The following is a 12621-nucleotide window of genomic DNA, read 5'->3' on the forward strand; positions in this document are numbered from 1 at the left end:
TATAAACATTCAGGTCTGCTCAAGAGCGAGGAATGTATTTACTGTAATTGCTTTTGGTTTTTTCTACTGTTGTACCCTAATAGATATATTATCCACAAACTCTGTTACAGCTTAACCTTTTTAGATTTGGCAAAATAAATACTTTTTGGTACAAAATGTTTGGTGGAATTCTGTGTGCAGGTAAATTACATCCCCGCTCAATACATTATTATTGCATAATGGATGTTCTTCATAATAATCTACAGAGTTCACTTAGTAAAATGTTTGATATATTAATGTTACAGGACTGTTTAAACCAGTCTATGTAAAACTGTTTATTAAGAGCTCAGTGCATGTAGGTCTATATATTTTTAAAATCCTTCTCTCACTCTCTCCCTCTCTCACACACACACTCTCTCTATATATATATATACACATTTCTAAAATATCAGAATTCTTGTAAAGGTTTCATACCTCAGTGAGAGAACAAGTTTCTCAATTGTGCCCCTTTAATAACTTCAGACAGTTAAACAATCATTTTAAATAATGATCATGACTTTGTTTGACTCTGTGACATTTCATTTTTCACGAGGCTCATTTGCTCCCATTTAAAATACACAACATCACTAATAAGAACAAAAGAGAATAACCATAACTGATATAATCCTGGTTATACATCACCTTTGTAACCCTTTGTCATAGATAACGCGGGAATAGTTTAGTACTATGTAGTGTAGCTACAGCATACAAAGGGCAAGATGTTGTGTGTGTGTGTGTGTTTTTTTTAATATATATATATATATATACATATATATATATATATATATATATATATATATATATATATATATATATATATATATATACATATATATACTAATCCTAAGGAGACCGTTTAGCTAAGTTTACAAGGAAATTAGAAATGGCATCTGAAACAGAAGAGGCCATGTTAGGTTAACTGGTTGCAGTAATCCTCAAGCATCTCGTTTTTACAAGTGCTTTGCTAACACATCCTGCCCAGTGAGCGGTGCTCCAGCGCTATCTCCTGGAAGGGCCAGGCTAGCTCCGTATAATCAGTCCCAGATGTTTATTAGTCCTCCGGGGGCAGTGGGGCTGCTGCTTTTCCCTAGAGCTCCCTTGTACTTGTTAGGTACGCTAGACAGCAAATTAAGAAATTATTTCACATTAAATTCTCTCTTCCTCAAACTGGTGCAAACTGATGTTGTGGTTTCCCAGGGAACAAGGGAGCATTATTTTAAAGCACAAGCAATTAACAAGTGAAGAGTGAAAATGAGAGGGCAGTCTGTAGTAAATGTATTTTATGTAAGTGGCTGCGGAGATTATGAAGGAATCTGAATATGACCGCGCCATTAGTGGCTTCATGAAAAGGCCGTTTATGAGGCTGAGGTGTGTTCTGCTGGCTTCACTAATATCTGTCTCTTTTTTTCTGCTTCTTAGTAATTGACTATGTCCAGCACTTCTGTGTAAAGTCAGTATCGACAGTATGATTTTCTGAAGCGGTAAAATAAGATGTTGGTTTCGGACAGTAATTTCTAAAAACTCATTTGAGTCAATAAAATCCTTGTCGACGGCCTATTAAATGCTTCCTGTGTTCTGCATTTTGCACCTTTGAAAACGTAATGTCGTGATTTTGTTTTCACAAATCAGGCTGCCAACCCTGGTCCTAGAGAGCCCAAATCCAGCAGGTTTTAAAACTCACCCTTAAATCATCTACTAAGACTGAAACATGTCAACAGTTCAGTAAAGCAGATTCCGTGGTCAGTTTGGGAATTTGGAGTTTTTTTTTTTTTTTTTAACAAATGCCTGCATACCTTTCAGCCCTCCAGGACCAAATTCCCCTAATTAAACAATTGACTTGCTTAAGTAATCAATAACTAGGTTGTGATTCCAGTCTAGAAATCGGTGATTAGGGGTGAACTGAACATGATTAGAGCTCTCCAGATCAAGGATTGGGCACTCCTGTTTTAAATGTGTTTTTAATTTGCCATGAAGTCTAAGAGAAGTTAGTCTGCAGTATATCTATGTTGCTCTGTTATATTGATGAACTCTGCTCCTACCTGCTGTGTCCCTGTAGGTAGTGGAGTGGCACACAGCACCAAGCTAGACCTGGAGAGTGACGTCCGGCCCTCTCCCATCAGCCGCTTGAGCCAGACAGCGTCACTGAAAAGAGGGAGCAGTTTTCAGTCGCCCCGTGATGATTGTCAGTATTATGTGCTTTCAGACCTGAGCACCCCTACAGAAAAAAAAAAAATGAATGAATGTGCTAATGTTGTACCTGCCAAGATTACCAAACTGTTCGACTCTTACAGGGTGCAAGAATGATTGTGCTCGGTTTTAAGTGGGACTGAAAATAGACCTCATTAATGTGTTCTTTTACAGACTGCCTAGGTGTGTATAAACACAATCTCCTGTGCCAACATGTGCATTTTCTCCTTAGTCTATTAGCATCACTAGTGCCTGAATTTAATGTAACATTAATCTTGTTCTTTGACCTTCATGTCGCAGATTCTTACTGTATGTCTTGAAATTCACAAGTTGTTTGTCAGCTGGCAATGTTTTAAGCTTAGGCTCCAAGCAAGGAAGATCATGCTCTACAGATGCTTGGCTGCATTAGAGAATGAGAGAATTGTTTAATCATCAGTGGCTGGTTTGGCTTCGATAATATAGGGTTTAGATCCTTATGTTTAAGTAAAATAACTTTAAAATGTGTTTACATTCCTGGTGAAAATTGTCTAAATAATATATTGACATCTAATTATTTAAAATGAAAACTGCAGCGGAAAAGATTTTAAACGAAGTTAGTGGATGTGTCAAACATGAAATACAATTTACAACATTCTGATTATGAAATCTTAAATTCTTAGTTTGCTTTGTTTTGCTAGTCAGAGGCATGTTTTATTTATATACCTCTTTATTTTTAACATAAAAATTAAAGAATAACAATTATGAGATGATCATTTAGATTTGATATTGTTTAATAAATGCTAAATAAGGCTATTTTAGCCTCGCATCGGCATCTTTTTGTTTTTACATGTTTGTACGAATGCTAATACTGCCCAGTGGTACAAAGATACCCCAAACCTTTAAGCTCCTTAGCCTTCTTGCGCTATGTGTATAATGTGACAAAGCTGTTTGTATGTAATGTTACATGGTTACTAAAAATTAACTGCTACAATGTACATATTTATCACTTAAGAAACTTTTAAAGGAAATCAAATATTATTGTACAAACTTGTTTTAATTAAATGTGGCTGCAGTTTAAAGGACAGGAAAAATTCAGCCTTTTTTCCAACTTCTGTAGGTATAAAGTAAAATGATTAAGCCTTTTCCTGGATGCACTATAATAAAAATCTTCTATGAAAGGCAGATTGTACTATAAACATACATGTAAATAACTTCATAACTCTGAGACAGAGATGTGTTAGAGACATATTCTGGTGTGAAAATGTGCCTGGAACAAACTGGTTTACTGAGAATATCCAGGCACATTTTCACACGAGAAGGAATCATTAAAGAAGTACCTAATGATATGAACATCAATCAATTAAACCGGTGCATTGTAAAATAATAAGTGTTGCTGTTTGTTGTCCAGCTTGGCACTTCAAAGGACCTCACCAAGTGACGCTTGTGGAAAACCTGACCGAGATTGTCATCAGCCAACTGCCTAACTTCTGGAAGCTCTGGATTTCTTATGTGAATGGGAGTTTATTCAGTGAGGTACCAAAGCCCTGTAATGTATCATTTTGCATTCAAGTGAGAGAAGTACCATGACACATGAACCACTGTCAGTAGTCTTGAAATACAGCTTGTAAAAGAAAAAGGATGGTCATGTGACGTAGGATCTTGGGAGAATATTAGTTACCGAACATTGACATAATTACTGATATTACCATATCTCTAAGCAGTGCATCACGTGCCCCTTAATAATATCCACCTTTATTCCCACAAAGCCACAATGGTCTTACCTGGTGTGAAAATGTAAATCAATTTATTTGTAATGAAAGGGACAGCAAGTCATATTGTGGTGTAAGTAAGGATGCTGACCTTTGACATATTTCCCCAGTTGCATATGATTTGTATGTACACATGCATTTACTTATGTATTGAATGCATTGTTTTATTCACTTACTTTTGGTAGTTGGTTTAAAAGGCCTGCTCCTAAAGTGATTTTTCCATACTGTAATTGTAGAAACGGATTATAGTTGAGATATAAATGGACAGAGCAGTAGAAAAGGGAGTTGTGTAATGAAATTAACCCAGCGGCCATAATCCCAAATTGCAGATCAGACCATGAACAGTTTCGGATACATGAAGAACATGTTGACCACTGACTCACAGAACATACTCGAGCCTACGCAGATTGCATATCAGTAATCTTTCACACTTTTACACTGACTAACTAATTGTAACATTTTTATTCCAGTAGAGGTCAGTGGTGTACAGCCAAAAACAAAAAAGTTTTACAATAATTGGCTTTTATTTATTTATTTGGTTATCTCTATTGAAATTAAGCTTAATAAATTAATGAACTATTTAAATGATATTTAAATGTAAATGCACCTTGCCCGAGAGAGGTTCCTATGATTGCATTGTGGTAGAAAATTCCCACTCTATTCAGCATCAATAAAGCATTGGACAACGTTCCAAATTGTTTCCGAATATATAAGAAATGCAAGTAGCTGCTTAAAAGATGTATTCCTAACAATGTTTCATCAGCTGATCTTTTCGATGGTAGAAAGGCATTAAGACATTTCCAAAAAATGAGTCCCCATAAAAAGACGAATGAGGTTTCACAAAGTTAAATTTGTTAGTGTGGTAAATATTTAGTTTTTTGTTTTTTTGTAGAGCAAGAAATACTGCCCATCATCCTTTGCTGGAAGATGTTGTGGGGTGTCTATTATGAAAATAAAAACCAGTGTATTTTGTCAATTTGCAATTCTGAGATCAGATCTTTAACTGAAAGTATGGATATCTGCATAGAAGAAAAAGCACATTAGGTTCATCTTGCTGTTATTTTCCACCCACAGATGCTGGGTTAAAGTTCTCAATCCTGAATCCAGGTTTCCTTTACATTTCCAGATAATCTTTCATATAGTGATTACATATGATATGTTAAAGTATGCTCTCTCAGCAGTTACAGGCAGAGCTGTGGTTACTGAATTGGATTTGTGAAATTGAGATGCACCATTAGGGTTTCAACAAGTTAATTTCTACACCACATAAGTAAAAGTTATTTTTACTGAACCATGTCCAGAACAATGATGGGTTTATTTTTGAGGCCTTCTTTGTCAAATAAGACCATGAACTTTTTCCATGGTTAGCACCTTATCCTCACACTTCATACACTGTTGGTGGCAATATGATCTTAACTCATAAACGTCTGACATGTTTCATACACTACACTGACCACTGAGCTACATGGCTGCACTTTGGCTATAAATATCACTCAGTATATAAATGTGTGAAAATGTGTTTTTTGTTTTGTTTTAATCATTTTAGACTGGTGAAAAATCTGGTCAAGTGGAAAAATCGAAGAAAAATGCCAGGCAAAAACAAAATGATTTCAAGGTAAGTTATCATAAGCTTTGGGTCTTTTGTAAACGTGTGTACTTCAGCACAAAATGTGTATTATTTGTGGTATTTGTAGTATTTTAACTCTGATTACATTTTAACCTAGATAATGATGGATAACTCTTAATCATTTTTTTTTTTTTTTTTAATAAATTACTGTCCCCCTCAGTTTAACTCTAGAAACACCGAGCTGGTCAATTTAACCGATTAGGTTATTAAAATTTGAATTACTCTGTGTTCCTGAATACACTGTGCATATCCATTCGTGACTTTTCCTAACTATGTATTAAACACTGTGTTTTAGCTGCATTAAATGTGAAAATAAATGTTATAAACACATTTACCTAGAATAGCCAAAATCGGGTTATTTTGACCAGTCATTTAAATACATTTAAATACATAATACATGTATTTACATAGTAAATGTTGGATTTGATGTTCATTAATAAAACTTCTGAGTTTTATATGATGGTTTGCCTTTGATTATCATATCACAGCTGTTAAACAGCTATCGGTTACATTGACCAGTTTTGGCGCTTGTAGGTAGTTCGAAATGTCGGCGCTTCTAGTGTTAACCTGACAATTCAGAAACGTGTGCATCATTGTTTTCTTTCTTTTAATGAATGACTACAATGTGGGCACTATATTTTTAAATATATCTGCAAAAACTCATCTGATATTAGTGTCATTGGTGGAGGTGAAACACATCATTGCTATATCAACAAAAGTTACAATTAAGAAATTGGTTTGTAGGTCCCATTTTTTTCATTTGTGAACAGTGTACACACGGTAGCCTAACTAATTAAAAAGAAACATAACAATGATAAGAGAGGGAAGCTTGTCCTTGTCCTCATTTGCTTTGCTTAATATTACAAATACGTTATTGCAAAGTGCAAAGTTATTCCAAAATGACCCCTTATCAGCTGGATGAAGGCCTCCCCAAGATGTTTACACTTGCTTCAATCTATTGCTCATCTTCCATGTCACGCCTGCAAAGTGTATGATTTCATCTTCCCATCTTATATGTGGTCGTCTTCTAGGTATTTTGTAATCTCTTTGTATCCATTCAGTAACTTCCTTTGTCCATCTTTCATCTGTTGTTCTTGCAATGTGTCCGAACCATTGCCATTATACACACACACATTATATATGGCAGTTTTAATGCTATTCTTATCACTTATACATTCCCACACACACCTACATTTGCAATTCTGAGACAGAATATTTTTTTATTTTTTTCACTTTCACTTCCTTGGGTTGCATGGGATCTAAACAAGTAATGAAATGTACATGGGGGGTGTACAGGGCTTACATATAGGTCAAACTACAATGCATTATGTTACATAATATTAAATACAATATATTCACTGGTGTATATTGACTTGGTAGATGAAAGGGATTTTCTAATTGTCAGGTTGTAATATTAGTTAGTAAATATACGAGTAAATGCATCTCCAGATAACAAAGTACAATACAGGTTTCTAGTAACGAGTGGGCCAGACTGAACTGACTGACCCTGTATCTTTTGCGATATGACTGTCTGCTATGGGAACTGTTGCTTTATGAGCAATGAACTCGCCCAACATGAAATCACCCGAGGACAGTTTTTTTAAATGACAGTAATCTGTTCCCGCATTTCAGCAAATAGTGACTTTGCAGCAATGATGGAACAGGAAGAGCAGCATGACTCTTGAGTTTTAAAACATAGAGGGTTATTAACTGCTTGAGAAGTGACTGATTTAGCAATCACTTGCACTACCTCCCTAAACATTGTAAAATCGTTAGAACTGACATTTTCCTTTGTTTCTTCATTCATTTAACAATGGAGGAAAATCCAAGTTCAGTGTTATTAATGAAAAATAATTGATGAGAAACCAAGATGCACCACAAAGCAGTATGTTAGAATTAACGGATTAGTATCTATTTCATATTTCATAAAAAACATGCAGGACTTGGTATGTCAGTCCCTTCAATTATTTTCCAAAATGGTTGTTTGTTTTTGTTTTTATTTTGTTTTGTTTTCTTCCTTATGATGTGTCATGTGCATCACATTTGATTTTCGAAGGAAATTTGCTTTCTGTACAGTTTACATAACCTGTTTGTTAACATTGCAGTCTGGAAAGTTTGACACATGCAGACGGACCCATCAGAATTGTGGGGGTGGGGAAAGACACTTGAATGGAGGAGATGCACTGAGAGGGAGAAAAAAATTACATGAATGGATAGATCAAACAGAAAACACAATGAATGCCGCCCAGATAGTAACTGCTACTTCTTTTGTTTGCCCATAAGATTAGCCCAGATATGTCAACCCTGTTTGTTATTTTCCAGATATATGCAATATGCCTATAGCTTCAATTAATAATATATCAAAAGAACATAAAGTGGATGTTATTTTTCTATAATGCTCTTTTTCATTATTTAGAAAATGATTCAAGAAGTGATGCATTCTCTAGTGAAGCTCATTCGCGGAGCCCTGCTGCCCTCCAGCCTGACTGAGCTGGAGCTGAGACAGTATGGCGGATGGGAGATGAAGTCAGAGCTGTCTGGACAGTGGTTGACTCAAGTCATTCACACTGTGAGGTACAGAGGGCAGTCTGTGGCCGTGTAGGATGTGCCAAAGTCATATTCTAGGATGTGATTGTAAACGGCTTTACTCCTCGCTGTCTGGTCAAATGTGTACTATGCCCAGTGTTGACCAATTAACAATTAATCATGGTGAGCCACTGCACTCTTCCAAATTCAGCCACGTGCACAGGAGGTCAACAATTTTTTTTTTTTTTTTTCCTATGCAAACATCCTTAAAACTAAACCCTGAACAGATAGTCTTATTGTGTTTGTGTGGACCTTTGTGTATGTATCCAGTGTTTGCCACAGTTACAGAAGAATTGTATTCCCCTGCCATTCAGTTTTTGCACTTAAGGCATGAGCTGAAGCTCTCTTTTGACAACCACTGCTTGCTTTCTTGAAGTTCTGAGCGTTTGGCAAAGAATTGTACAAGTTCCCTTTAGAGAATAGCATTGTAGTGGGCGGAAGTTTCCCTTCCTTAACATTCCACCAGCTGTTGAGCTTTTCAAGGGCAGAGCAAGAATACAAATCTTTATATCTTGTTGATTCCCATTGGAGATTATTTAATGACCCTAACCGGCACAAACTGCTTCTGATAGCAATGTATTCTATAATGTTAGTGATACAAAAATAACCAAGGATCTGAAACTTCAAAATCTGTAGTTGAGTTGGCAATCTCCATCTACAGCAGTGGCAATAGTAAAGAACTACTTGTGCTCTCTGCCTTTTTTTTTAAGGAAATCCCATTTGAGTTTGTTTTATAATCTTTATTTTTCTATTCATTTTAAGATGTTGTATCCTTTCAATTTCCTGTTATCATGTTATCTTCACTTCTAAGAACGTTGGTAAAATGTCCTGTTGCACAGCAGTTTGAGACATGACCCACATGCTCCTCAGTGTAAGCCAATTCATGGACCTGGAGCTTTCAAGCAATGTGAAAAGAAAAACATAATTTGTACATATTTGTCACATACAGAGGCCTGCTAAACCGGTATAATAACTTTTAAATGTATGTGACATATACACATCACTCTGGATAAGAGCCTGCAGCATGAAATGGATCTAACTGCTTTGTAATTGGGAGTTGTATTTCTGTCTCTAAGTTCATACACTCAATGACTAATCATACTGGGTGCAACAAAACATTTATTCTGCTCAGCAATTACCTCATCAGAAAAGGAATCATTATTGATTAATCATGCCTGTGCATGTTATTGGGTTGAGACTAATTTAAACTCCCCCATCTCCCAACAGAGTGAGCTATGAAGCCCTGGCAGCCCTTGAAATACCCAATGACCTGCTGCAGGTGATACAAGACCTGATTCTGGACCTGCGTGTGCACTGTCTCATGGTGACTCTGCACCAGACGGCCGAGGGTAAGGCATGGGGAGAGTCCTGCTAGTTTTAATTTGCTTTGCTCTATGTGTGATTACTGAAATAAATATACACCAAGGGACTCAAATTAACAGCACAATATATATATATATATATATATATTTCTGAGTCTCAGAAATGGAATGTGTCACAAGGAAGCTTTGAGTATTTCCTGCAAACACATTCCCATAAACAACAAAGCTTTTCCAATTTCTCTGAATTTTGAAGTGTGCCACCTACTGGTGTAGCCATATCGTCAGTCCTATCAGAACTATTATAAAGCAATATCATCTGCATTGTGGTGTTATTACATTTTGTGCTGGAGGACTTGGTCTTTCATGAATGAAAATAGAAACTAAAAGAGGTCCAAGAATGTGTAAGCACTCATATATATGTTTTTCAGTCATTGATCCTCAATCTTTTATTTGTGAAGTGGCTTTCACAACAACCATTAGAAAGCACCCTGCAATACAATTTCTTGATCAAATTAAAAAACAACAATACAGACAGTTACTCACGGATTGATTGAAAGCCAAGTGAATGAAAGTAAGCTCCTTTTGAAATTGTCACACATGCCAGAAACACACACACACAAGAGAGAGAGAATTGCAACCAATTATGAAAGTTCAGGTAACAAAAAAATAGCAACTTCCATTAAATGTGTTCCTGTTGAAGGGAATCGTCTTTGTGGTAGAAGGTGACAGGTCAGTTTTGACATGTTGACTAATTCTAAACATGTTTATGCTCCAAATGTCTCAAGGGGATTTTTTTTTCTTCAAAGCATGTGGTACTCAAAGTATTGAAGTTTTGATATTTTGATTTTGATTGTTTTTCCATTGTTTTTGGATGTACTATATGTTAAACTATTCCAAGATGTGAGGAATGTCTTTTGTTTCTGATGTTTCTGGGTACCAATATGAGTATTGCACAGAAAACATTACTCCTGTGTCTGTAAGAGTGTGTTTGCTAATGGTTTTCTATGGAGTGATGGTCCAAAATATATCCAGCCCATATTAACTCAACAGGACTCTTTACAGTGTCCTCTGGGTTGAAAGAGTTTGAAATAAAATCTGAAAATGCGTTTTTTTAAATACGTAAACTAAATTGATCGATGAAACACAATAATGAAGGTTACCTATCCCTTTAGCCGTATATTGTTTGTTTAATTCCTCTGAAGTTTTCAGTACCAATAGTAAGCACAGAATGAAGGAAAAATATTTTTTTTTGCTTGAGTAACTGAGCACTTAAAATAAAATTAAAAAATGTAAAACAACAAGTTTCATTTTAGTTTGCTTGAATATGTACCAATTTCAATTGCTTCTTTAGAACAGTTACTTTCATCAAAACAATATAACAAGAAATAAGAGATGCAGCCAGGTGAATGTTTCACACATTATGTACATGTATATTTTGTTTTGTTCAGATGTTAAACGACTGGCAGAAAAGGAAGACTGGGTTGTAGATAATGAGGGAATCACATCTTTGGTATGTATGAACATACTAACTAATGCACTGGCTTTGACATGCCTTCTTCCTTCTCTTTGTCTTGTTTTTCTCTGCATCATCAAGATAAGTATTTTGACTCCATAAAAAAACACTATGTATGTTTCCAATGTAGAATATAACTAATTACAAATACGTTATGAAAAGCCATGTTATTATTCTGAAAGGAAGCAATTGGAATCATGTTGACAAGTTCAAATTCACATTGATTCATTGCTATCCTGTACAATTTCTAATGAAAAGCAATAGTAAACCAATGTGAGTTTTATAATGAGTTGTTGATGGGATGTTTTTCAGTTGAATCTGTAGGCATATCGATACTGTTATTTTTAGTTTTACTTTTCTTTGATTGAAGAACATCTTTAAAAGTGAAACATATCTGTTCTCATATGTGTATGTGTGTGTATATATATATAGATATAGATATAGATATTTGGCTTATGTATAGTTTGGGTTTGTGGCTACCTGCTTAGAAAAAAGATTGTTTTCCTAGGTAATATGATGTATGGTTTTATACATGACTTCTGATTTTCATTTTAGAAAAGCAATCTTGCCTGCTTTTATCACATGGTCTTATAATATATTTGAGGGAATTATAAACCCCTCTTATGAGAGTGACTTGGATAATTAAATTAACACATAATGGACCAAATGCAATGCAACATTTATTTAAATAATATATGATTTGAGCCTATTTTGGAAGGAGGAAACACAATAAGCAGCATAGAGATGTTTGAAAATATCAGACAACCCTTTTCCTTTTGTAGGGTTTTTCATTTAAGTAAGTTAAAATCATGCAAGTTCACTGGTACAGCAATAAAAAAGTTGTTCACTGATGTTCAAAAAAACCTGTACTCCAAGAAGCAGGTTTTCAAGGTTTCAGTACATGTGAACAAATCAACAAACAAATCAAGGAAGACCGTGGGTCGATTTTGAGAAGGATGGCAAGACCTCCTTGGACAAGTGCACTAATAAAAGAACCTGCACTGTCACTTTTTCAACATGTAATTCTCCTCGATTTGATTTCAGCCATCCCAGTTTGAGCAGTGTATGATACAGACATTGCAGTCGCTGAAGGAGTCCATGGAATGTAAACCTGCTGAAGTCAATGTAAGCTGATAAACTTGCTATTCTAACCCTATTTGAAGTCAAAGATAACCGTAATATAGGCAACCCCCAATCTGTCCCCCTTTCCATCTTGCTTAGTGTAATTAAAAAATATTATCCTTACATGATTACAATAAATAGTTGATGGCAAATATGAAATCCCAGCCCTACCAAAATTGAATCATTACATTAGTACCCTAACAATAGGTAGAATAAATATCTAAATGAAGCAGCATGTAAACAAATATAGTCCTAAAAATCATTGCTCAAATCTTGATGGGTTTTCTATCTTGAAGTGTAAATCAGTGGTGCAGGGGTTTTCACAATGTCAGTTTGTATTCACTTAGGGAATGTATGTGACATTTTGCAGACACCCTTTTTCATTGGTTTAACGCAAACATATACAGTTATTTGTATTAATTCCTATATTATTCATTAATATAGTCTGCAATGCTTTTCATTGTGTAGCATAACAAAGTAACAGTGCTTCCATTTTAG

At 35.3% G+C, this 12621-nt stretch overlaps 1 protein-coding gene across 3 annotated transcripts in view; it reads left to right on the forward strand.

Moving 5' to 3' along the window:
• Positions 1-12621, forward strand: part of exoc2 (exocyst complex component 2) — a 109388-nt gene that overhangs the window by 55188 nt on the left and 41579 nt on the right. For 2 of the 3 annotated variants that reach the window (XM_066722752.1, XM_066722760.1), the window contains exons 12-18: positions 2075-2200; positions 3593-3717; positions 5500-5568; positions 7997-8154; positions 9394-9515; positions 10937-10998; positions 12046-12126. In XM_066722752.1, coding sequence (XP_066578849.1) covers positions 2075-2200; positions 3593-3717; positions 5500-5568; positions 7997-8154; positions 9394-9515; positions 10937-10998; positions 12046-12126 — 743 coding nt within the window. The remainder of the gene's footprint in view (positions 1-2074; positions 2201-3592; positions 3718-5499; positions 5569-7996; positions 8155-9393; positions 9516-10936; positions 10999-12045; positions 12127-12621) is intronic. The other variant, XM_066722770.1, reaches the window with a different exon arrangement.

Source organism: Amia ocellicauda, chromosome 2 (genome assembly GCF_036373705.1).
Source record: "Amia ocellicauda isolate fAmiCal2 chromosome 2, fAmiCal2.hap1, whole genome shotgun sequence".
In the NCBI taxonomy this organism is placed as follows: Eukaryota; Metazoa; Chordata; class Actinopteri; order Amiiformes; family Amiidae; genus Amia; species Amia ocellicauda.